Source organism: Balaenoptera borealis (assembly GCF_965194805.1).
Source record: "Balaenoptera borealis genome assembly, chromosome: 12".
In the NCBI taxonomy this organism is placed as follows: domain Eukaryota; kingdom Metazoa; phylum Chordata; class Mammalia; order Artiodactyla; family Balaenopteridae; genus Balaenoptera; species Balaenoptera borealis.
This window is the reverse complement of record NC_138869.1, coordinates 70,931,965-70,959,408: the sequence shown is the minus strand read 5'-3', so window position 1 is coordinate 70,959,408 and position 27,444 is coordinate 70,931,965. Positions and strand designations below refer to the sequence as shown.

Genomic DNA, 27,444 nt, shown 5'->3' with positions numbered 1-27,444 from the left:
TGTTGATTATAAACTTCATGGACATAAAGACCTTGGCTGTCCCCCACAACATCTAGGGATGATATTTAATAAATACATTGTTTGATTAACCACCATTGCCACTCTCCTAACAACAACAACAAAAGCAACCGTGGTGAACTAATTAATGATAGCAGAATGACTATGTAAACCCTATAGTTCAGGGGCTCGTAACCTGTTTTTATGCTGTGAACCTTTTAGCAGTCTATCAGAGCTAATGAACATCCTTTCAGAATAATTTTTTGTTTTACTTTTTTTTATTGTGGTAAAATATATATAATATGAAATGTGTTGTTTTAACCATTTTAAAGTGTACAAATTAGCAGCATTAACGACATTCACATTGTTGTGCAACCATCACCACTATCTATTTCCAAAACTTTTTCATCACCCCAAACAGAAACTCTGTACCCATTAGGCAATAACTCCCCATTTCCCCCTCCTCCAGCCCCTGGTAACCTCTCTTATACGTTCTGTCTCTATGGATTGTGTATTCTAAATATTTCATTTAAATGGAATCAGACAATATTTGTCTTTCATGTCTGGTTTATTTCACTTAGCACAATGGTGTAGCGTGAATCAGTACTTCATTTCATTTTATGGCTGATGATATTCCATTGTATGTATGTACCACATTTTGTTTATCCATTCGTCTGTTAATGGACACTTAGGTTGTTTCCAATTTTTGGCTATCGTGAATAATGCTACCATGAATATTGGCATAGGGGTATCTGTTCAAGTCCCTGCTTACAATTCTTTTAGGTATACACCTAAGAGTGGACTTGTTGGATCATATGTTTAACTTTTTGAGGATTTTTTTTCATAGCAGCTGCAGCATTGTGCATTCACATCAGCAAGTGTTCCAATCTCTCCATATCCTCTCCAACATTTGTTATTTTCCATTTTTTTAAATTATAGCCATACTAGTAGGTGTAAAATGGTATCACATTGTGTGTTGCTTTTTTTTTTTTTGCATTTCCCTAATAACTAAATATGATGAGCATCTTTTCATGTGCTTATTGGTCACTTATGTATCTTTTTTGGAGAAATGTCTATTTACTTCCTTTGCCCTTTTAAAAATTAGGTTGTTTATCTTTTTGTTGTTGAATTATAGGAGTTCTTTATATATTCTGGATATTAAACCCTTATCAGATATATGATTTGCAAATATTTTCTCCCGTTCTGTAGGTTGTCTGTTGACAGTGTCCTTTGTACACAGTTTTCATTTTAATGAAATCCTATTTATCTGTTTTTTTCTTTTGTTGCTTGTGATTTATGTGTCATATTTAAGAAACTATTGTGAAATCCAACATAATGAAGATTTTCCCCTGTTTTCTTCTAAGAGTTTTAGCTCTTAAATTTAGATCCTTGATCCATTCTGAGTTAATTTTGTATACGGTATAAAGTAAGAGTCTGACTTAATTTTTTTCCATGTAGCTATCCCATTTTCCCAGCACTATATGTTGAAGAGTCTATTCTTTCTCCATTGAATGGTCTTGGCCAGAATATTTTTAAATGCATAAAATACATAGTATTATAAAGGAAACCAGTTATATTGAAATATAGTTATCAAAATATGAAAATATCCAAAAATTATATTTAATGATTATGGGTCTAATAACTACCATACTTTCTAAGTAATGATGAATATAAATGCTATTTTAAGATATCTGCAGCAATTTTAATGTAATATGAAAATATTTGTGATTCTATTGGTGAAGAAGTCAAGCTCTGCTGATACTACTGTGGTTTGTTGTCAGTGTTCATAACTGAAGGAAATGCTACATTTCAGTTAGGAGGTTAGTGAAAATAAAGATATAATTTTTCCTAAAGTCACATACCCCCGTGAGTTCTATCTAGAGACACCTTGGTCATCCATGGACCTCAGGTTAAAAACCCTTTGTGACCTACATCATGATATTAACCCTAACTACTCAAACCGTCCTCACTCACACTCCAGATTTATTAGTCCCTCTTGTCCCTTGATTTATCACTCACAATTGGCATGAGTTAGGTTACAAGTGAAGAAGGCCTCCACGCAACCCTATTGCAGATCTTCCTCCCTCTGAGCCTTCTCCTTTGCCCATATCCTGCCTTTTGCAAGTTGTGGTCTTGGATGTCCCTCCCCTGTCCTATATCACAACTCTCATTTTTTCTGCTCCAGGATGGGTCAGAGGTCATATATCAAAGACAGCATTGGGGGGCCACATTGGTTTTGTCTCTACAAAAGGATAATCTTTTCCTGACTTATACCTCATCATAAACAGGTACTACCAAAGAAATTTCAGCCTTATTCCCCTCCAGCTGCCCTATCCTTAGACCCTTAAATCTGACCCACACTGCCTCCCATGGGTTTTTATAGCAGTGCTTATTCCCTACTTCTAAAACAAACAGTTATATCCACTTCTGAATTTTAACCTGAAAGGTAGCACAGCACTGGTTAAGAGCAAGACTCAGAAGTCAGATTGACTGGTTGTGAATCCCAGTTCTGCTGCATCCCAACTGTGTGACCTTAGGTAAGCTATCCATGCCTACTGTGCTTCAGTATCCTCATCTATAAAATGGGGATGATAAAAGCACCTACCTTACAAGGCAATTGTGAGGATTTAAAGAATATTTGTAAAACACCTAGCAAATAGTAAAAAAAAAACAAACAATAATAATCTTTTAATTTCATCTCTTCCTTTCTGCAGAAAACCTCCTATCTTCCTTTATTTTCTCCCTTTTAGTTACCCAACTGCAATACTCCCTCTCTTAAAAAAAAATCTCCCCTGTGCTTTCACATCAACTCTTACATTCCTCACTTTTAAGATGCCTTAACTAGGATCCAGATTCATGTCGAAGTGCTTTTAACTCTTCCACCACCAGCTTCAGTTTCTGTTCCTCTAACTCCTTCCTTGATCCCTGTCAGTCTTAGGTCCTCGTTATTCCATGTCCAGTTTATTTTATTGCCATGCCAAAGAGCTTTGATGACTCTCCCTAGGGTGGCTGGTCTTCCAGGGTGGCACATGGAGAGGAAGGGACACTGGACCAGATGCAGAAACAAATTGTCCCAATGCCATGCTGTATTCTCCCCCATAGAGGGCCATAATTGGAGACAGCACACTCTCCACACCCAGGGATTCTCATAAAAATAGCAATGTGGTGTTCTTTCTAAACCTATGGTCTTGCTTCTGGCTCCTGAGCAGAATTCAACAGCTGTCAATAGGAACTGTGATGGTAATAGACTGGATAGAACACTGAACTAAAAATCACGAGATCTGGTTTCTAGCCCCAGTTCTGCCCACACTTGTTACTGTGACCTTGACAAAGACATTTACACTTCTTTGGCCTTAATTATCTTAGGGACTGTAATGCTCATAGTTGTTAGAGTCAAGCATATTGAAATTACTTCTTTTCTGAGCACACATTTTAGCCTTGCATACACTGAAGTTATATTTGTTGCTACAGTCAAATCCCAATTATTCAGCTACAGCTCATACATGAAAAATCTCCATACTCTTTGTTTTCAGCCCATAATGAGATGTAAATAGCAAAAGGCAATTTAAAACCATATTAGCTTTACTAATGGATTAATTGATTAACAGATTGATTGATTGGTTTACAATGATTCTGCTGTTTTAGATGATCTAAAGGTTAAAGTAGGTTTTCTCAATCTCAGTACTGTTGACATTTCGGACCATGAAATCATTTCTTGTGGAGGGCTGTCCTGTGCATTGTAGGATGTTTGGTGGCATCCCTGGCCTCTACCCACTAGATGCGAGTCGTGATAATCAAAAATGTCTCCAGACATTACCAGATGTCTCTTAGGAAACAAAATTGCTTCTGGTCGTTATCCACTGGGTTAAAAGATAATAAGGGCTTATTTTATTGCCTTTTCTTTCCATGGCTAATGCCATAAGCACAAGACTCCATATTCTATATTTTCTATAAATTTCTGCATATTACAGGTCAAAGCCATGTAGAGTTAATGCTTGGTAAAAATTTTAGTATACGGGAATGATGTGAATGTGTTAATTCCCTGCCACCCACCAATAGCACGTCTCAAAAAACTGTCCTTACCAAGAGAAAGCCATAACAGTCCATTTTTCTACTGGAAAATTTTGGTAGGTTGAATTCTTTTCAAACATTCTGTAAAACCACAGGCCTGATTCGTATGCTGGACTTACAAGGCTTAGTTCTTGTCATATATATGGCACTGGTTCTCAGTTGAAGGTGATACTGTCCCCCAGGGAACATTTAGCAGTGTCTGGAGACATTTTTCATTGTCACGACTAGGGGAGGGGATGCCACTGGCATCTAATGGGTAGAGATCGGAGATGCTGCTAAACATCCTGCAATGCACAGGACAGCCTCACAACAAAGACTTACCTAGTCCAATATGTCCAAATATCAGTAGTGTTAAAAGAAACTCTGTTGTATGGGAAGAAGAAGGTACTCACTATGCCTTTTCTTGGCCATGTGGGCTTTTTCTTTGGAGAACCTAATCAAGTCTCTGTTCTTTCTCACAGCTGCTCATGGCACAAGTTCCGAAGATGCATGCTTACAATCTTTCCCTTCCTAAAGTGGATGTGTTTTTATCGATTCAAGGATTGGCTTCTTGGAGACTTACTTGCTGGGATAAGTGTTGGTCTTGTGCATGTTCCCCAAGGTAAGAAAGATACGAAGGTTTTTCACCCACAGACAATACATCAGACCTGGTCACTTGTCCAGAGTAAACAAATTACTTGTGCTAGATGACTAGAAAAAAAATGTGAATTCCATTCACATCATTACCATTTGTTTCCTTACCTGCCAAATTTCTAACTCTTCTGGGGTAGTTCCAAAAGTCTCAGTTTAGTTTAGACCCCTGATACTTTCTAGAGTATTTGTAATGCCTGCTCATGGTCATTTTTTGCTTAACTAGTCATTTTATACTCCAATAGACCTCACTTGGCATTGGTTTTACTTAAAAAGGTGAAGGGTAGGAAACACAACATGCTAGCTTCCCTTCAGCAAGTCACACACACAGCAGTCCAGGGGCTACTCTTTGGTCTTACAAGTAGCAATTCAGATATAACACAACAAGATCACACAGATAGGTACGGGAGCTATCTGGGCTTTAGAAGCCTCATTTCCCAAATAGGAACCAACTTCTCTTGTAATTCCCATAACTGATGCCTCCATGGGTCCCACAGCGACATGCCCAGTTACAAGAGTCACTGTGCTCTGAGAAGCTCAAAGCTAAGGCTTCCCACAAGATATTAATCTTTTTTTTTTAATTTTTATTTATTTATTTATGGCTGTGTTGGGTCTTCGTTTCTGTACGAGGGCTTTCTCTAGTTGCAGCAAGTGGGGGCCACTCTTCATCACGGTGCGCGGGCCTCTCACCATCGCGGCCTCTCTTGTTGCAGAGCACAGGCTCCAGACGCGCAGACTCAGTAGCTGTGGCTCACGGGCCCAGCCGCTCCGCGGCATGTGGCATCTTCCCAAACCAGGGCTCGAACCCGTGTCCCCTGCATTGGCAGGCAGATTCGCAACCACTGCGCCACCAAGGAAGCCCTACATATATATTTTTAAAAGATCGTTTTGTGATCTCAGATTAACATCTTTATTCTTAAATTTATTTATTTATTTATGGCTGTGTTGGGTCTTCGTTTCTGTACGAGGGCTTTCTCTAGTTGCGGCGAGCGGGGTCCACTCTTCATCGCGGTGCGTGGGCCTCTCACTGTCGCGGCCTCTCCTGTTGCGGAGCACAGGCTCCAGACGCGCAGGCTCAGTATTTGTGGCTCACGGGCCTAGTTGCTCCGCGGCATGTGGTGTCTTCCCAGACTAGGGCTCGAACCCGTGTCCCCTGCATTGGCAGGCAGACTCTCAACCACTGCGCCACTAGGAAAGCCCCATATATTTTTTTAATGTAGAAAATTCAAAAGAATCTACAGATAAATTAATAGAATTAATAAGACTTTATCAAAGTTGCTGGATATAAGATGAGTAAATAAAAATCAATTACATTCCTTTATACCTGCAGGAAACAGAAAGTGAAAAAAAATTTTTTAATACCATTTACCAAAGCATAGTAAATATGAAGTAAGTTGTAATGAAACTAAGAAATGATGTGCAAGACCTCTATAGAGAAAAATATACAACTTTATTGAGAAATATTAATAAGGACCTAAATTAATTGAAAGATAGCATTTTCCAAGAATAGGCAAATTCTTTTAAAGAGCAACATGGGAGGATTTGCTCCTCCAGCTATCAAGACTGAATATAAAGTTATAATGTTTAAGATAATGTCCATCAAAAGTAGAAAGAATAAATAAACATTCATATATACATATATTGGAATACATAGAAGGAAAATGAGCACTCTCAAGCAACTCACAGCAACATGGAAGATGCTTATATACATAATAATAAGAAAAATAAGCAGAAATAAAAATTGTGTACAGTGTAATTCCATTAATATAAAGTTCAAAAGTGGACAAACTAAACTATACTGTTTAAGGATATGTATACCAGTGGTAAAACTATAAAGAAAAGCAAAGAAATTATTATCACAAAAGTCAAAATAATGAATACCTCTGTGGGGAGGGATGGAGTTGTGATTAAAGATCTGGGTGGGGATAACATGGGTGTTTGTTTTATAAATATTTATTAAACTCAACATCTATTTTAATGCACTTTCTATTTATATATTTCACAATAAAAATGGGGATTACTAAATTTATTACAAAACTATTACTAGACTAATTACTAAAAAAAGTAATTAAACAGTGTGGTGGACTTCTCTGGTGGCACAGTGATTGAGAATCCTCCTGCCAGTGTAGGGGACATGGGTTCGAGCCCTGATCCGGGAAGATCCCACAGGCCACAGAGCAACTAAGCCCGTATGCCACAACTACTGAGACTGCGCTCTAGAGCCCGTGAGTCACAACTACTGAGCCTGCGTGCCACAACTACTGAAGCACGCGCGCCTAGAGCCTGTGCTCTGCAACAAGAGAAGCCACCGCAATGAGAAGCCCGTGCAGCGCAACAGAGTAGCCCCTGCTCGCCACAACTAGAGAAAGCCCACATGCTGCAACAAAGACCCAACACAGGCAAAAATAAATAAATAAATTTATAAAAAAACAAAACAGTGTGGTATTACAGACTTAGACAATTAGGCCAGTGGAACAGAAAAGGGTCACACATTTATATGTTGCATGGTTTGTATCAGGTGTGTCACTATAGAAACAGACTTTTAAAAAATTATGTGAAACAATTGAATACTTATATGAAAAAAATCAATTTGTAGACCTCTACCTCACAGCATACACAAAAATCTATTCCTTGTAGATTAAAGACCCAAATAGGAAAGATAAAACTATAAAGATTTTTTTGGAATAATATAGGAGAATATCTTCATGGTTGTGAGGTAGAAAATGTTTCTTAAACAAGACACAAAAAGCACTAGCCTAAAAGGAAATGACTGCTAAGTTGAATTAAATAAAAGTTAAGAATTTCTGTTTATTCAAAGACATGATGAAGGTTGAAGAGCAAACCACAGAATACCCAACAAAGGACTTAAATCTATAATATATATATTCCTACATATCTGTAAGGAACTGCTAAGTAAAATTGATCAACATTATTGGTAATCAATGAAGTAGAAGTGGAAATTAACTCATACACACTAAAATAAAAATTCTGACAGTATCATGTGCTAATACAGATGTAGATAATGGGAATTGTCATACGGTGTTGGTGGGAATGTAAATTGTACAACCATTTGGAAAACAGTTTGGCATATTCTGGTAAATGCCCCAGCAGTTATGCTTCAGGGTATATCATCTTGAGGAATTTATACATCTGTGCACCTGGAATCATGTACAAGAATATTCATAGCAGTGTTGTTCATAATGGCCCCCAAACTGGAAACAAAGACAGGAGACTATGTAAGCCTGGAGACGAAGAGAATGGGGAAGTAGCTGCCTGGATCCTGATGGCTTTTTAGTTCTGTTTCCAGTCTCTGATGAGGCCCAACTGACCTTTGTCCTCTTTTAATAAATTTCCTATTTGGGGAATTCCTTTGTGGTCCAGTGGTTAGGACTCAGTGCTTTCTTTCACTGCCAGGGCCCAGGGGTCAAGCCTGGGTTGAGGAACTAAGATCCCGCAAGCTGGGCAGTGCGGTCAAAAAAAATTCTTCTCCTCTTTTGCTCAAGCTGATTTGAGCAGGTTTTCTGTTACTTGCAGTCAACTGAGGCTTGCATAGGGAAAACATGTGGAAGGGGAACCTATAAATTACAAAAGACTCAAGAGACATATCTACTAATGTGAGGACCTCATTTGATATAAACACAAAGATTGTAAAAGAAAGCACAACATCAACAACATCAACAAAACAAAACACAACATATGATAGCAAATAACTTTTTTAAAAGATCACCCCCAAACCCACCATACCTCTGGTTCAAGGTCTCTCATGAGGTGGCAGTCAAGCTGTCAGTTATCTCAAGGCTCTACTGAGGCTGGAGGATCAGCTTCCAGGCTCACCCGTGTTTGCTGGCAGGCCTGGGTTTCTCACCATGTGGGCCTCTACATGGGCTGCTTGAGTGTCCTCACAACACGGCTGCTGGTAGGACCATGTGTGGGGCCCAGTGCAAGGTGAAAATGCAGAGTCCCTAGTTCAGAAATTATCCAGAATTTCAAGATGGTCAGAGTAGAGCATTAAGCCAAGTGTGGAGGCTTTCTAAGCCCAGGGCACTATGTGATTGCATAGGTCACACACCCTTGAAGTCAACTCTGGCAGCTGATGACCTGAATGAAAGAGAGAGCCAGAGAGCAACCAAGACAGAAGCCACAGTCTTCTTGCAACCTAATCTCAAAAGTGACATCTTATCATTTTTGTTGTAGCCTATTTATTAGAAGTAAGTTATTTCACGCTTTAAGGGTGGAGCTCAAAAAAGGGCATGAATACCAATTAGCCATTGTAGATCATCTTAGAGGTGGTCTACCAGTACCACCATATAAGAGAAATCAGGGAAATTTGAATATTGACTGGATATTTGATGATGTTAAAGAACCATTAATAATTTCTTAGGTGTGATAATGGTATCGTACTCAAAAGAGGGTGTTTTTTTAAAAGATATATACTGAAAATATGTACAGATAAAATGATTTAGTGTTTTGGATTTGCCTCAAAATAATATGGGATGGGAGAGGAATGGGGGCATTGATGAAACAAAATTGGCCATGAGTTGACCATCGTTGAAGTGGGTGATGGGTACTTGGGGGTTCATTATACTCTATTTTTCAATAAGTTTAAACTTTTCCATTAAAAAAAGCTTTGCTCGTTTAAGGCAATAAATTGGCTCACCGGACTCATAACTGATTTCTGATGAGCACACTGGTATGATGTAAATTGAAGAGAGTCCCTCAGGGCAGGAGCTGTGGACTTGAGACATCAAAGGATGACACCATGCATGTTAATCCATTTGCCTCAAAATTTCCAAATTCTCATGGTGCTTCTTAGAAAAGAAAGTAAGTATTGAAGAAGGAGCTGAAGGAAGAGACTGGAGTGGTTGGCATATGGAAGAGAGACAACACATACCAACTTGGAGTCACATCAGTTAAGTGTGACAGTCCTTGCCTGTTCTCCAGCTTTTTCTCCAGCCCTGGAGGATTCCTAGGGCCTTCTTGTACTAGACTGGGGGTAAGAATGGGGCTGCTTCTGAGCTGTTGGAATTAAAGGTCTTATTGCTGTGATGTTTGCTTTCCATGATTTGCATGAAGGCCTCACAGTGAAAGGTGTTTAAGCCTATGATTTAGAATTGATGTGTAAAAGCTTGTGATAAAATAGGAAGAGAAGTTAGAAATCAAAGGAGATAATAAAAAGTACTAATTAAAGGCTGTATGCCAAGGGATTCTGTTACCATAGTCAGCTGTATACATGGGTCATTTTTATTTTAAATATTCTTTACAGTTTTTATTTCAGGTGACTTTTAAAAGCCAGGCTACCTTTGCTTACTTAAATTATCTTGCTTTTCAGGCCTGACGTTTGGTTTGCTGGCAAGGCAACTGATTCCTCCTCTCAATGTCTCTTATGCAGCTTTCTGTGCTTCAGTAATTTATGGAATTTTGGGATCATGTCATCAAATGTCCATTGGTGAGTTCAGTGCTGGAACCACAGGAGGTGGATGAAGTCTCCATCTCAATCATTTACTTATTGCTAAGGAACCCAAGCTAAGCTATGTTTAAGGTAAAAAGAAAGGAGGCAGAAGATGGATATTCTATCCATAGGGTTAGCGTTCAGATTTTAGACATTGAACACTTCTTTTATGATATTATTAATGTCACCACCAGACAAACAGGCCAGCAAGCTATTAAAGGAATTATAGGACAAGAGGTACTTTTCTTGGTGAAATTACCACATGTTGGAATCTGACTATCCTCAACCTGGAAGATCCAGAAATGATTTTGCCAAAACTCCTAGCGTGGATCCACTTTTCAGCTGTACCCATAATAACCAAAATCTGTGGACCTGATTTATAATAATCATGTCAGGGCTTCCCTGGTGGCTCAGTGGTTAGGAATCCGCCTGCTGCAGGAGACACGGGTTCGAGCCCTGGTCCGGGAAGATCCCACATGCTGCAGAGCAACTAAGCCCATGTGCCACAACTACGGAGCCTGCACTCTAGAGCCCACGTGCCACAACTACTGAGCCCGTGTGCCACAAGTACTGAAGCCCACGTGCCTAGAGCCCGTGCTCTGCAACAAGAGAAGCCACCGCAATGAGAAGCCTGTGCACCGCAGCAAAGAGTAGCCCTTGCTCACCGCAACTAGAGAAAGCCTGCGTGCAGCAACGAAGACCCAATGTGGCCAAAAATAAATAAATAAATAAAATAAATTTATATAAAAAAATAATAATAATAATCATGTCAGATTATTAATTTACATTGAGAAAATGCTGTCATAGTAATCAAAGCACTCAAACCCACAGGATAAGCACTTTTCTTCCCTAAGTCAAAAGTCCATCTACTAATTTATAATTGGAAATGACTGTTACAGAGACCAGACTAGCTGAAGGTCATATAATTAGCACAATTACTTCCCCTAGGTGAACCTATACAGAAATCAAATCACAAAATGCCCTGAGAGTCTCAGAAGGGCATCGCCAACATTCACTCAGTAAAGTGCCTTTTTCTGAGCTTCCACGTTGTATAACTGACCAAGCAACCAACATTGACCATTCTGTCACAGTTTTTCTCCAGGTGTGTTTGTATATTCAGTCCAGTTGCCATCCCATTCTGTTGAGTGCTCCTTTGCCTTTTTTAAGGACAATATTCCATATCTTTACTAAAATCTATTATGTGTTGATTTTACATTTGAACACTAAGAGAACTATTTTATTCCCATTTTTACAAGTTCCCAGGGCACATTACAATCATTTCCAAATACTGATAACAAGGGCTACTAGAGTTTTGTTTCTGTTAGGTACTTTAAAGGTAAGATTTGCCTTTGCCTCCCTTATGTTGATAGCAAAAGTAAATGAAATTATATTTGAAATAGGTTTAGCTCCATGTCATTTTGCACCTATTAAATCCTTCATAAGTGTTAGGTATTATTTTTCTTCTTATTATTATTGATTAGCTTTGTTTTCTGATCCTTTCACCACCATCTCATTTTTTACTGTTTCTAAGAACAGGCACAGTGGCTGAGCCTGATATGCATTTCTAGTCAATTTCTCTTTAATCCTACTCCATATGCCCATAACGCAAAGAGGTTAATACCTAGACCACCAAGATCTAAAACTTGTGAGTTGGTTACAGTACGTGGAGCCAGAGTTCTTTTCCCTGCTCTTTCTTATTTCTTGGTGGGCACTTTCAAATAAGAAAAGTTTGTCAGATCAAGGGCAAAACATCAGACCATGCCTTGCTTTTGTCAATATCTGTCAGTTTACCTGGACTTAAAACCTCACTTTCTGCCTAAACGTTTTCGTTCATAGGTACATTCTTCCTTGTGAGTGCTCTGACGGTCAATGTCCTGAGGACGTACCCATTCAACAGTGGCCACCTAATACTGGGAACTTTCATCAAGGATGACTTTTCTAACCTCTCCTTCTTTGAGAACTATAACAAATCCTTGAGTGTGGTGGCATCTACAACTTTGCTGACTGGGATTATTCAGGTAGGACCTGAGTCTCTGAACCCCTGAAGAAGCAATAAATAAATAAAGGGTCTGCACGTGGACCCCTTCCTTTAATTGCTCCTGTTACCCATTGTGATATATCTGGAACTTAAGTGATTTAATTTTTCAAAAACTTATGGGTCTTCTGGATAGGCTGTCTCCTCAGTAACAAAACTTCTCCCTCCTCTGAAATCTACCACATTGGTTTAGGATGAGATACTCAATATTCTCATCAGTCCTTAATACTCTAAGACTAAAGAAGGGTCCCAGGGACTGTGGCCTAGAGTTCTACTCATGATTTCACGTTTTAAAAAATTTCTTTCTATTCTTTCAACAAGAATAGCATTCATGGGCTCACATACTATATTTTTGGTTAGTGAGCATTAGAGTCAGACCTGAAATCCTTTTTCTGCAATGACAGGACTCAGCTGATGGACAGTATCAATGACGTATTAAAATATCAAAACTTATTTTGGGCAGTGTCTTTAATTTCTTCTGAGAGTCTACCATCTGAAGTGTCACCCACTGAACTAAAGTCACATATTTCAGTTTTATTTCTCTTTCTTCTCAGCTAACCTGCTCTATAGCTAATTTTCACTGATTTCCCCTGGGACCATCTTTTATTAGGCAAGGACTTATTGGAAGCCTACAAAGGCAGGCTATTATGGTAGGCTGACTCCAGCCCTGACACTTACCAGCTATGTGACTTACTTAAGTTATCTTACCTTCGTGGGCCTCAGTTTCCTCATGTTTAAAATGGGAATAATAATATTTGTATTGCAGAGTTCTTGTGAGGATTAAGTGAGAAAATGCATGCAAAGCATTCAGCCCAGAGCCTGTCAAATAGTAAGCATTAATAAATTATAATTACCAAGTATAGAGAAATGAAGTTGGTACTTTAATAGAGACCAAAATTTTTTTTTAAAAAGATATAAAAAGATATAATACCAAGCTTCCTTTATGGTGCAGTGATTGAGAGCCCGCCTGCCAATGCAGGGGACGTGGGTTCGTGCCCTGGTCTGGGAAGATCCCACATGCCGTGGAGCAGCTGTGCCCATGCGCCACAGCTGCTGAGCCTGTGCTCTAGAGCCTGCGAGCCACAACTACTGAGCCCACGTGCCACAACTACGAAAGCCCGTGTGCCTAGAACCCATGCTCTGCAACAAGAGAAGCCACCGCAATGAGAAGCCCGCGCACCACAACGAAGAGTAGCCCCTGCTTGCTGCGACTAGAGAAAGCCCGTGAGCAGCAATGAAGACCCAGTGCAGCCAAAAATAAATAAATAAAATAAATAAATTTATTTTAAAAAATAAAAATAAAAAGATATAATACCTGTGTTTAAAATATTCAATCTTGTAGGAGAAGACAAAATAACAGGCAGTAAGTCAGCAACCTATTAATTATCTAAGTGGCCTTGGCAAGTTCTTTCCCCTTTTTTGAGTGTCATTTTTTTTTCATGTAATAAAGGAGGAGATATTCCATTTACAGGAAGATGGAATATATGTACTTTTGCCTATTCCTCCTGCTAAGAACAACTAAAAACCTTGGAAAATTATATACAAAACAAACGTAAAAAGACTCTGAAAGGTGAAGAGAAGAAGACAAACTGGCTCAGACCCAAGGAACAACACAGTGGTGAGTTCCTTGGGTTTTCTTTTTTGCCTCATATAGCTCAAACTTGGTGCTGAAGAAGCCAGAAACCCAAAATGCCAACACGGGCAGACCAAAAAAAAGCCCCAACAAAAGTCTGCTCTTTATAGCCACAGGACCAGGAAAGACTAGCAAGACTGAAAACTTTTACCCAATAACTGCTCTACTCCAGACAAACACCAAAAAAACCCCGCAAAAAACAAACCTGTGGTGTCATCCCCACTCATGCCAGCAAAGGCCAAGCAGGGAGCTCAAACTTCCACCCTCACCCAGCTGTAATGAGGTAGCCACCCGGGGTATTGTCAGAGAAGGCCAAATAGGGAGTCAAGACTTTCATCTCCACTGGGCAGTAATAAGACACTCTTCCTACTCCTTGCTGGGGTGTATCAGAGAAAGCCTAGTGAAGGGTCAGGTCTTTCACCACAACACAGTATTAATGATGACAACCCCCTGTTCAGCAGTGTCAATGGAGGTGATGTAGGGAGAAATAAAGGCATTTCTGTCTCTCCCAGCCAGGATGGGAGGCCTAGTGGCGAGCCAGAACTTCCATCCCTTCCCAGCAAAAATGAAGAGTCCCTATTGCCTCAAGTGTCAGTGGATTTTGAGAGGAGAACCTGGACTTCTGCCTTACCAGGCAGTAACAAGGTGGCACTTTCCCCTTCCCCTGCCAGCACTTTATCAAAATAAGCTGGCTAAAACAGAAGGTTTAAATAAGATCCAGAGTCTTATAGCATAGTACACAAAATGTCAACAATTAAACTGAAAATAACTTGTCATATCAAGAACCGAGAACATTTCAACTTAAATGAAGAAAGACAAGAAAAAGATGCCAGCACTGAGATGACAGAGCTATCAGAATTATCTGGCATAAATTATAAAGCAGCCATCCTAAAAACGCTTCAGCAACCAATTATGAACATGCTTGAAACAAGTGAAAAAATAGAAAGTCTTAAAAAGTAAATAGAAGATGTAAAGAAGAACCAAATGAAAATATTGGAGCTGAAAAATACAGTAACCAAAATTAAAAATTCAAAGGATGGGCTCAACAGCAAAATGGAGGAGACAGAGGAAAAAATCAATGAACTTGAAGACAGAACAATAGAAATTACCCAGTCTGAACAACAGAGAGAAAATAGACGGAAAAAAAAATTAGCAGAGCCTCAGGGACAAATGGGACTATAATAAAAGCTCTAAAATTTGTGTCATAAGCATCCCAGAAAGGGAGGAGAAAAAAGATGGGACTGAATTATTTGAAGAAATAATAGCTGAAAACTCCCCAAATTTGGCAAAAAATATAATCCTACGGATTTAAGAAGCTTGGAAAAACCCAAAGAAGATAAATCCATAGAAATCCACATCAAGACAAATCATAGTCAACCTGTTCTTTTTTTTCTTTTTTTAATTTTTGGCTGCATTGGGTCTTTGTTGCTGCACTCAGGCTTTCTCCAGTTGTGGTGAGTGGGGGCCACTCTTCATTGCGGTGCACGGGCTTCTCATTGCAGTGGCTTCTCTTGTTGTGGAGCACGAGCTCTAGGCATGTGGGCTTCAGTAGTTACGATGTGTGGGCTCAGCAGTTGTGCTGCGTGGGCTCAATAGTTGTGGCTTGCGAGCTCTAGAGTGCAGGCTCAGTAGTTGTGGTGCATGGGCTCAGTTCCTCCGTGGCATGTGGGATCTTCCCTGACTAGGGCTTGAACCCATGTCCCCGGCATTGGCAGGCAGATTCTTAACCACTGAGCCACCAGGGAAGTCCCCATAGTCAACTTCTGAAAACTAAAAACAAAGAAAAAAAATCTTGAAAGCAGTGAGAGAAACACTTCACCTACAGGGGGAAAATAATTTAAATGACAGCAGGTTTCTTGTTAGAAACCATGGAAACCAGAAGGAAATTGCACAATATTTTTTGTTTGCTGAAAGAACTGTCAATCCAAAATCACAGCCTCAGTGAAAATATCCTTCAAGAATGAAGGAGAGGGATTTCCCTGGTGGTGCAGTGGTTAAGAATCCGCCTGCCAATACAGGGGACACAGGTTTGAGCCCTGGTCTGGGAAGATCCCACATGCTGCAGAGCAACTAAGCCCATGCATCACAACTACTGAGCCTGTGCTCTAGAGCCCGCGAGCCACAACTACTGAGCCCACATGCCACAACTACTGAAGCCTGCATGCCTAGAGCCCATGCTCCACAACAAAGAGAAGCCACCACACCAATGAGAAGCCCACACACCACAACAAAGAGTAGCCCCCACTCGCCACAACTAGAGAAAGCCCACATACAGCAATGAAGACCCAACACAGCCAAAAATAAATAAATTAATTAAAAAAAAAGAATGAAGGAGATATCAAGACATTCTCAGATGAAGCAAAACTAAGAGAATTTGTCACCAGCAAGACCTACCCTAAAAGAATGGCTAATGGAAGTTCTCTAAATAGAAAGGAAATGATACAAGAAGGCATCTTGGAACATCAAGAAGGAAGAAAGAACAATGGAAAAGGAAAAATATGGATAAATATGGTAGTTTTCCTTGCTTCTTGGGTTTTCTAAATTATGTTCAATGGTTGAAACAAAATTATAACACTGTCTGATGTGGTTCAAAATGCATATGGAAGAAATATTTAAAACAATTCTTTTATAAAAAATATAAAGGGAGGTAAAGTTTCTATAATTTGCTCAAACTCGTAAAATATTTACACCGGTAGACTGTGATAAGTTATGCATATATAATGTAATACCTAGGACAACCACTTAACATCTATACAAAGAGATACACTCAGAAACACTATAGATAAATCACAATGAAATTCTAAAAAATGTTCAAGTAACCAATGAAATCAGGAAAAATAAGAGTTGAAAAACAGAGAAAACAAACAGAAAAATGGCAGACTTAAGCCCTAACGTATTGACATTTACATTAAAGTTAGAGACTGACATATTTAGAAATATGCAGTCTACAAGAAACACCAAATATAATAATATAGACAGGTTGAAAGTAAAAAAATGGATAGGTAGATCATGCAACTATTAATCAAAGGAAAGCAGGATTGACGATATTAATATCAGATAAAGTAGACTTCAGAGCCAAGAAAATTACCAGAGGTAGAGAGGGACATTATATAATGATAAAAGTATCAGTCTACCAAGAAGACATAGCAATCCTACATATGTATGCACCAAACAACAGAGCTACAAAATATGTGAAGCAAAAACTGATATAACTGGAGAGGAGAAATAGAAAAATCCACAATTACAGCTGGAGACTTCAACACCCCTCGCTCAACAATTGATTGGACAACTAGACAGAAAATCAGCAAGCATATAATAAAACTCAAAATATCAACAACACCAATAGGATTTGAGACATTTACAGGATACTCCCACCAATAACAGCAGAATACACATTCTTTTCAACAACCCATGGAACATACAGCAAGATAGACTGTATCCTGAGCTATAAAACAAACCTCAATAAATTTAAAAGAATTGAAATCAGTGTGTTCTCTGACCACAGTGGAATCAAACTAGAACTTAATAACAAAAAGTTAACAGGAAAGTCTCCAAATATCTGGATACTACTAAACAGCATACTTCTAAATAATCCATAAATCAGGTAGGAAATCTCAAGGGAAGTTTTGAAAAAATACATTGAAGTAGGGACTTTCCTGGTGTTGCAGTGGATAAGAATCTGCCTGCCAATGCATGGGACATGGGTTCAATCCCTGGCCCGGGAAGATCCCACATGCCGCGGAGCAACTAAGCCCGTGTGCCACAACTACTGAGCCTGTGCTCTAGGGCTGGCGAGCCACAACTACTGAGCCCACGTGCTGCAACTACTGAAGCCCACGCACCTAGAGCACATGCTCTGTAACAAGAAAAACCACCGCAATGAGAAGCCCGTGCACCGCAATGAAGAACAGGCCCCACTCGCCACAACTAGAGAAAGCCCGCGCGCAGCAACGAAGACCCAACGCAGCCAAAAATAAATAAAATTAAATCTTTAAAAAAAAATACCTTGAAGTAAATGAAAATAAAACGTACCAAAAATTTTGGAACACAGCTAAAGCAGTGCTGAAAAGGAAATTTATAGCACTAAAATGCATACAGTAGAATAAAGAAAATGTCTCAAATTAATAATACAAGCTCCCTCTTCAAAACCTAGAAAAATAAGAGCAAATTAAACCCAAAATAAGCAGAAGGAAGGAAATAATAAAGAGCAAAAATGAATGAAATTGGAAAGTTTACATACTGATGATTCCATTTATGTAAAATTGGAAAGTTTACATACTGATGATTCCATTTATGTAAAATTCTTGAAGTGACAAAATTATAGAAATGGAGAATAGATTAATTGTCGCCAGGGATTAAAGATGGCTAGAGGTCAGAGGATGGAGATTGGAGGTAGAGATGAGAGGTGAGAGGCTATTAAAGGACAGCAAGAGGGATCTTTGTGCTGATGGCATTATTTTGTAACTTGGTTGTATTGATGTCAGTATCCTAATTGTGGCATTGTATCAATACTATAGTTGTGCAAGATGTTATCATTGGGGTAACTGGGTACACTGGATGTCTGTGTGTTGCTTTTTTACAATTGCATGTCAATCTACAATTATTTAAAATAAAAAGTTTAAATTGAAAAAAAAAGTCTGAACTAGATACTAATATCTAACATTTATTGCTATATGCTGTCAATATTCAAAGCACTTTACATGTTTTATCTCATTTGATCCTCACAACACCCCCTGTATGAGGGTAGGTATTATTCTGGTACTTATTTTAAAGAAATAAAGGTATAAAGAGGTTAAGTGAATTGCCCAAGGTCACATAACCAGTACGATTCCAAACTGGGATTCAGGTTCAGTTTGTCTACCTCTAGAATCTGTGCACTAGATAATCTTAAAGTGCAAACTAGTGTTAATAAAAGTGAAGTGTTTGTTGTCAAAAGAATATGAAATGGGGACTTCCCTGGCAGTCCAGTTGTTAAGAGTCCACACTTCCACTGCAGAGGGCATGGGTTCGATCTCTGGTTGGGGAATTAATATCCCACATGATGCGCAGTGCGGCCAAAAAAAAAAAAAAAAAAAGAATATGAAGTGAAGGAATAACTTTTAGGTGGGATGGAGTTGTCTGGGAAGGAAACAACCATTTATTGAGGCTTTCCTTCATTCACCAAACATTTAGTACAGAACTTCCTCAGCTTATGATGGGGTTACATACTGAAAAACCCATGGTAAGTTGAAAATACTGTAAGTCGAAAATACATTTAATACACCTAGCCTACCAAACATCATAGCTTAGCCTGGCCTACCTTAAACGTGCCCAGAGCACTTACATTAGACTACACTTGGGCAAAATCATCTAACACATTATCTATTTTATAATAAGGTATTGAATATCTCATGTAATTTGTTGAATACTGTACTAAAGGTGAAAAACAGAATGGCTGTCTGAGTACAGAATAGTTATAAGTGTATCAATTGTTTACCGTCATGATTGTTTGGCTGACTGGGAGCTGTCGCTCACTGCCACTGCCCAGCATCACGACAGAGTATCATACTGCATATGGCTAGCTCAGAAAAAAAAAAATCAAAATTCAAAGTCCGGTTTCTACTGAATGCATATGCTTTTGCACCATCGTAAAGTCGAAAAAAATGTTAGAACCATTGTAATTTGGGAACCGTCTGTACTTGTTTTCAATAAGGGTGGCAGATAGGTTTCATGTCACAGACCAATTCTGACTGACAATTGATGCCTAGAAATTTACATTAACACCAGATTCTGATGCCACATCACAGCTGCGTAAGGAAGAGTTCTATGGTTAATTATAGATATTTGCCATTTACAAGGTGGAAGGAAGGGATGGCATGAAGAAAGAATCGTACATATTTGCATCTGTCACTATTTTCAGATTTGAGCTAAGTGTTTTACATGAATTATGTAGTGCAATCCATACAAAACACTGCATGTTGGGTATTATTCATTCTATGGGTGAGGAAACTGAGGTTCGGAGAGTTTAATAAACTTGTCCAAACTCACTCAGGCGGTGAGCGGTAGAGCCAAGCATTGAAGCCAAGTTCTCCATCCCCAGGAATCATGCTGTTTGCACCACACCTCCTGAAGAAGAGAAGTTTTATTGAGCTTTTGAAAGAGATGATAAACATGGATTGGCAAAGAGATGGCAGAGGAGTTTGGGCATAAGCACAGAAGTAAAAATCAGCCAGTCACACAAATGACAGGAAGCACATTGGCCTGACTAGAGTAAAGGAGCATACTGGGCAGTAATGACAGGAGATTAAGGGAGACAAATTGCCCAGCTAACTGAAAGCTTTGAAACAAAAAGCTTTTAAAGCTAATAGATTTATTCTTCCAAGTTTGTTTTCTGAGAGTTCCTAGTGCAGTGGAAGATGAAGCAGTGACAATAGAAGACTTCACGACTTTTGTTTTTCTTTCCCCATCTTCTTCATTGGGCTGTGTCATTTTTCTTAACCTACCCTCTTAAGAGGGTTGGGGCTCACCCTCTATCCATAATTTTACAATTTTTTTTATTATAAAAGATGAACATGTATATTGCAAAAAACTCAAATAATAAAAAAGTGTATAAATTACAAATATTGCCCCAAACTTTTAATCCCATTCCCCAAAGGTAACTTCCGTTAATAGTTTGGCGTCTACCCTTTTAGATGCTTTGCTTGTTTATTACGTAACATTTAAAAAATATATTTACATATATATGCATGTGTACATGTAAAATGCTATATCATACATGTACTTATGTACAATCCTGAAGACATAAATTCAGTTTAATCATTCTTCGTAAAGATAAGCGTCAAAGGCCAAAAAGTTTAAGCTGGAACCCAGTTTGTTTTAATATTTTCCTTTGCGAAAAGCTGCATTCCTCACAGGGATATTAACCTCACATGAAGAGGGCTATCAAAGCTTCTAGTGAAAAGGGCTTTGAAAAGGCAAGGTCTTGTTCTGATCACTTTGTCACTGTTAACGCCACATCAACAAGGTCAGTAGATTCTAGAGTAAGAACTTAAGCTTATGAACTCGTGAAGAAAGGAGTGTGGTCTTACGTCTGTAGGAAACCTCTGAATCAACCCCAAGGACCTACCTTAGCTCATCAATTTCAGTTGATTAGGGAAAGAGGAACAAGAGTTATCAAAGGGGCCTAACTTAAGTTTTTTGTTGGAACCCCTCTGGAGTTTGCCTAACTGGTGACATTGCTGGTTTGATGACATTCCTCCTCACTCTGGTTTTCTTTTCCATCTGAACCCCCTACAGCTATCAATGGGCATGTTAGGTTTTGGCTTCATTATCACTTACATTCCGGAGGCTGCAATCAGTGCTTACCTGGCTGCCACGGCACTACACATTATGCTGTCCCAGTTGACCTGCATCTTCGGGATTATGATTCGTTTCCATTCTGGTCCCATCTCCTTCTTCTATGTGAGTAATTTCTACCCTCACCTAGACTTACAAATGCCCCTCCCCTTGCCTCCAAAAAGAAGTAGACCCGAGTGGAGAGACTCCAGCATAGGCAGCTGGGTCAAGAGGGTCCTAGCGGGGCTTCCCTGGTGGCGCAGTGGTTGGGAATCTGCCTGCCAATGCAGGGGACACGGGTTCGAGCCCTGGTCTGGGAAGATCCCACATGCCGCGGAGCAACTGGGCCCGTGAGCCACAATTACTGAGCCTGCGCGTCTGGAGCCTGTGCTCCGCAACAAGAGAGGCCGCGATAGTGAGAGGCCCGCACACCGCGATGAAGAGTGGCCCCCACTTGCCGCAATTAGAGAAAGCCCTCGCACAGAAACGAAGACCCAACACAGCCATAAATAAATAAATTAATTAATTAATTAAAGTTTAAAAAAACAAAAAAACAAAAAGACAAAAAACTCCTGTCAGGAGGAGTTTTATTAAAAAAAAAGAAAAAGAGGGTCCTAGAAATAATTTCACCTCTTCTAGATTTACAGTCTTGATTAATTGCAGGTGCCAGCTGGACCATGTTCCCAGATGCATTAACCATTTCACCCCAGCCTTTTGAACCAACATGATTTATATTAAAATTTGGTCTTTGAGATACTGTATCTATCATACTTCTTCCCGTTACATGCCTCCTGAAAGACATATATCCTAAAACATAATATATACAGAATATAAAATGCAAAGTAGTCCCTGAATGCAAGAATGGCCTAGAAGCCAAGCTAAACATACATGGTCTGGGAAAATTGATAAAGAATAGGCTAATAAACAGAACTCCTGGGTCCTTTCCACTACACTGAAACATAGAAAGTGTATTATCTTCTTACTGGACGTTATAGTCTTTTAATATATTGTTTTCAATTAAAAAAATATGTATCCACCTACTTGCTCTCACTGTTCTAGTAATGCTCATAAAGAACTCTGTGCCCAGTGACACTGCCTAGGGAACTTCTTTTTGAACTAATTTAGAAAGAGTGTCATTTTCTAGATTTAGGCAATTATTACATCCCTTTCTAAGCCTCTGTAATTTTGTTTTCTTTCAGAACATAATTAACTACTGTATAGGTCTCCCCAAAGCTAATTCCACCAGCATCTTACTATTTCTAACTGCTGTTGTTGCTCTGAGAATCAACAAATGTATCAGAATTTCCTACAATCAGTACCCCATCGAGTTTCCTATGGAAATTTTTCTGGTAGGTGTTTTCATTTTGTTTTGTTGTGTTTTGCTTTTTATTGGAGTATAGTTACTTTACAATGTTGTGCTAGTTTCTGCTGTATAGCAAAGTGAATCAGTTATACGTATACATATATCCCCTCTTTTTAAGATTTCCTTCCCATTTAGGTCACCACAGAGCACTGAGTAGAGTTCCCTGTGCTATACAGTAGGTTTTCATTAGTTGTCTATTTTATACATAGTAGTGTATATAAGTCAATCCCAATCTCCCACTTCATCCCACCCCCCCCTTCCCCTGTTGGTATCCATAAGTTTGTTCTCTACATCTGTATCTACTTCTGCTTTGAAAACTGGTTCATCTGTACCATTTTTCTAGATTCCACATATATGTGTTAATATACCATATTTGTTTTTCTCTTTCTGACTTACTTCACTCTGTATGACAGTCTCTAGGTCTATCCACGTCTCTGCAAATGGCACTATTTCATTCCTTTTTATGGCTGAGTAATATTCCATTGTATATATGTACCACATCTTCTTTATGCATTCCTCTGTGGATGGACATTTAGGTTGCTTCCATGTCCTGGCTATTGTAAGTAGTGCTGCAATGAACATTGGGGTACATGTATCTTTTTGAATTATGGTTTTCTCCAGGTATATACCCAGGAGTGGGATTGCTGGGTCATATGGTAATTCTATTTTTAGTTTTTTGAGGAACTTCCATACTGTTCTCCATAGTGGTTGTACCAGTTTACATTCCCACCAACAGTGTAGGAGAGTTCCCTTTTCTCCACACCCTCTCCAGCATTTATTGTTTGTAGATTTTTTGATGATGGCCATTCTGACCAGTGTGAGGTGATACCTCACTGTAGTTTTGATTTGCATCTCTCTAATGATTAGTGATGTTGAGCATGTTTTCATGTGTTTGTTGGCCATCTGTATGTCTTCTTTGGAGAAATGTCTATTTAGGTCTTCTGCCCATTTTTTCATTGAGTTGTTTGTTTTTTTCGATATTGAGCTGCATGAGCTGTTTGTATATTTTGGAGATTAATCCCTTGATGGTTGCTTTGTTTGCAAATATTTTCTCCCATCCTCTTGGTTGTCTTTTTGTTTTGTTTATTGTTTCCTTTGCTGTGCAAAAGCTTTTAAGTTTCATTAGGTCCCATTTGTTTATTTTTGTTTTTATTTTCATTACTCTAGGAAGTGGGTCAAAAACTCTTGCAGCAATTTATGTCAAATTGTGTTTTGACATAATTTGACATTTGACAAATATGTCAAAGAGTATTCTGCCTATATTTTCCTCTAAGAGTTTTATAGTGTCCAGACTTACATTTAGGTCTTTAATCCATTTTGAGTTTATTTTTGTGTATGGTGTTAGGGAGTATTCTAATGTCATTCTTTTACATGTAGCTGTCCAGTTTTCCCAGCACCACTTATTGAAGAGACTGTCTTTTCTCCATTGTATATTATTGCCTGCTTTGTCATAGATTAGGTGACCGAAGGTGTGTGGGTTTATCTCTGGGCTTTCTATCTTGTTCCATTGATCTATATTTCTGTTTTTGTGCCAGTACCATATTGTCTTGATTACTGTAGGTTTGTAGTATAGTCTGAAGTCAGGGAGTCTGATTCCTCCAGCTCCGTTTTTTTCCCTCAAGATTGCTTTGGCTATTTGGGATCTTTAGTGTTTCCATACAAATTGTAAAAATTTTTGTTCTAACTCTGGAAAATTGCCATTGGTAATTTGATAGGGATTGCATTGAACCTGTAGATTGCTTTGGGTAGTATAGTCATTTTCACAATATTGATCCTTCCAATCCAAGAACATGGTATGTTTCTCCATCCGTTTGTGTTGTCTTTGATTTCTTTAATCAGTATCCTATAGTTTTCTGAGTACAGGTCTTTTGTCTCCTTAGGTAGGTTTATTCCTGGGTATTATTCTTTTTGTTGTGGTGGTAAATGGGATTGTTTCCTTAATTTCTCTTTCTGATCTTTCATTGTTAGTATATAGGAATGCAAGAGATTTCTGTGTGTTGATTTTGTATCCTGCAACTTTACCAGATTCACTGATAAGCTCTAGTAGTTTTCTGGTGGCCTCCTGAGGATTTTCTGTGTATAGTATCAAGTCATCTGCAAACAGTGACAGTTTTACTTCTTCTTTTCCAGTTTGTATTCCTTTTACTTCTTTTTCTTCTCTGATTGCCATGGCTAGGACTTCCAAAACTATGTTGAATAATAGTGGTGAGTGTGGACATCCTTGTCTTGTTCCTGATCTTAGAGGAAATGCTCTCAGTTTTTCACCATTGAGAATGATGTTTGCTGTGGGTTTGTCATATATGGCCTTTATTATGTTGAGGTAGTTTCCCTCTATGCCCACTTTCTGGAGAGTTTTTATCATAAATGGGCGTTGAATTTTGTCAAAAGCTTTTTCTGCATCTATTGAGATGATCTTATGGTTTTTCTTCAATTTGTTAATATGATGTACCACACTGATTGATTTGCATATATTGAAGAATCCTTGCATCCCTGGGATAAATCCCACTTGATCATGGTGTATGATCCTTTTAATGTGTTGTTGGATTCTGTTTGCTTGTATTTTGTTTAAGATTTTTGCATCTATGTTCATCAGTGATATTGGCCTGTAATTTTCTTTTTTTGTGATATCTTTGTCTGGTTTTGGTATCAGGGTGATGATGGCCTCATAGAATGAGCTTGGGAGTGTTCCTCCCTCTGCAATTTTTTGGAAGAGTTTGAGAAGGATAGGTGTTAGCTTTTCTCTAAATGCTTGATAGAATTCACCTGTGAAGCCATCTGGTCCTGGACTTTTATTTGTTGGAAGATTTTTAATCACAGTTTCAATTTCATTACTTGTGATTGGTCTGTTGATATTTTTTATTTCTTCCTGGTTCAGTCTTGGAAGCTTGTACCTTTCTAAGAATTTGTCCATTTCTTCCAGGCTGTCCATTTTATTGGCATAGAGTTGCTTGTAGTAGTCTCTTATGATCCTTTGTATTTCTGCAGTGTCAGTTGTTACTTTTCCTTTTTCATTTCTAATTTTTATTGATTTGAGTCCTCTCCCTTTTTTTTCTTGATGAGTCTGGCTAAAGGCTTATCAATTTTGTTTATCTTCTCAAAGAACCAGCTTTTAGTTTCATTGATCTTTGCTATTGTTTTCTTCATTTCTATTTCATGTATTTCTGCTCTGATCTTTATGATTTCTTTCCTTCTACTAACTTTGGGTTTTGTTTGTTCTTTTTCTAGTTGTTTTAGGTGTAAGGTTATGTTGTTTATTTGAGATTTTTCTTGTTTCTTGACGTAGGATTGTATTACTATAAACTTCCCTCTTAGAATTTCTTTTGCTGCATCCCATATGTTTTGGGTCATCGTGTTTTCATTGTCATTTTTTTCTAGGTATTTTTTGATTTCCTCTTTGAGTTCTTCCATGATCCATTGGTTATTTAGTAGCATATTGTTTAGCCTCCATGTGTTTGTGTTCTTTACAGTTTTTTTCCATAATTGATTTCTAATCTCATAGCGTTGTGGTTGGAAAAGATGCTTGATATGATTTCAATTTTCTTAAATTTACCAAGGCTTGATTTGTGACCCAAGATGTGATCTATCCTGGAGAATGTTCTGTGTACACTTGAGAAGAAAGTGTATTCTGCTGCTTTTGGATGGACTGTCCTATAAATATCAATTAAGTCTGTCTGGTCTAATGTGTCATTTAAGGCTTGTGTTTCCTTATTAATTTTCTGTCTGGATGATCTATCTTTTGGTGTAAGTGGGATGTTTCTGGTAAGTGTTTTGATACTCCAAACTCATGGTTCAGATCATTTAAAATACATATTTTTTAAATTAAATTAAAAGCAAGTAACCTCGGAAGGGAAATGTTCATAGGAGAATTGTAAAAATAATATTTTTAAAATGTATGTTGAATTGTGACAAAGCTGAATACATACATTTAGTTAGCTTATATTTTTTAAACATTCTTATTTTTCAAAGGACTTTTATCTGTTGCCTCTTTTTCATACTATTTGAAAAATAAGGGTTTTTTTTTTTCCCATTATGACAGTAATACAGGCTCATTCTAGCAATTTTTTTTTTGGCCATGCCACGTGGCTTGTGGGATCTTAGTTCCCTGACTAGGAATCAAACCCAGGCCCCCAGCAATGGAAGCATGGAGTCCTAACCACTGGACCGCCAGGGAATTCTAGCAATTTTGAAAAACAGAAAGAAAAAAAAAGGAGGAAAAGAAATTCCTATAGCTGCACTATCCAAAGTCAACTACAATTGATATTTCTGTACTTTTAGTTATTCACACCTTTTTTCTTTCAAACAAATACATGACAGGCCTATGCTCAGTGTTGATGAATTTCTGTATTCTTTTATGTAGAGGTTTCATTTCTATTTTAATATAGCAGCAACCACACTGTTATTCAGCCTCCTTTCATTCTCCTTTTGCTACAGTAAAGGAATTGAGGGAGATGAGATGTTCAATGAAAACTAATCCATGTCACTAAGTGGCAGAGCCTGGGTTTGGGGAGGAGGGGCTGCTGGGGAAAGTGTGTGTTTATGTATATGTCCTAGGTTTTTTTAACATCTTTTTCTTTAGATCAGGGGAAATGTTAAACTAAATAAATATGATTGTTTTCTCTCTTTTCGAGAATATTAAAAAAATGTTGTCTAAAGATAACATTTCTTGTTTGTTTTAAGAAATCTGGGGGAATTCCCTGGTGGTCCACTGGTTAGGACTCCACGCTTTCACTGAGGAGGGCGTGGGTTCAATCCCTGGTCCAGGGAACTAAGATCCTACAAGCCGTGCCATGCAGCCAAAAAAGAAAAAGAAAAAGAAATCTGATAAAATTTATCTTTTGCAGTTAACATTTTTGCAATAGTAAAGACATTTTCATAAGTAAAGCTCAGGTTTTTGGAGTCAGCATTTCTCTTACAAGGATCAATAAATCTTTGGGTGTCCATGAGCATTATTT

General features: G+C 38.4%; 1 protein-coding gene across 9 annotated transcripts in view; it reads left to right on the top strand.

Moving 5' to 3' along the window:
* SLC26A8 (solute carrier family 26 member 8) overlaps positions 1–27,444 on the top strand; it is a 66,270-nt gene that overhangs the window by 9,108 nt on the left and 29,718 nt on the right. For 3 of the 9 annotated variants that reach the window (XM_082346668.1, XM_082346666.1, XM_082346667.1), the window contains 5 exons: positions 4,530–4,669; positions 10,028–10,144; positions 11,984–12,165; positions 21,091–21,255; positions 22,329–22,478. In XM_082346668.1, coding sequence (XP_082202794.1) covers positions 4,530–4,669; positions 10,028–10,144; positions 11,984–12,165; positions 21,091–21,255; positions 22,329–22,478 — 754 coding nt within the window. Of the gene's footprint in view, positions 1–4,529; positions 4,670–8,900; positions 10,145–11,983; positions 12,166–21,090; positions 21,256–22,328; positions 22,479–27,444 lie in introns of those variants that run through there. The other 6 variants (XM_082346670.1, XM_082346669.1, XM_082346673.1 and 3 more) reach the window with 6 other exon arrangements.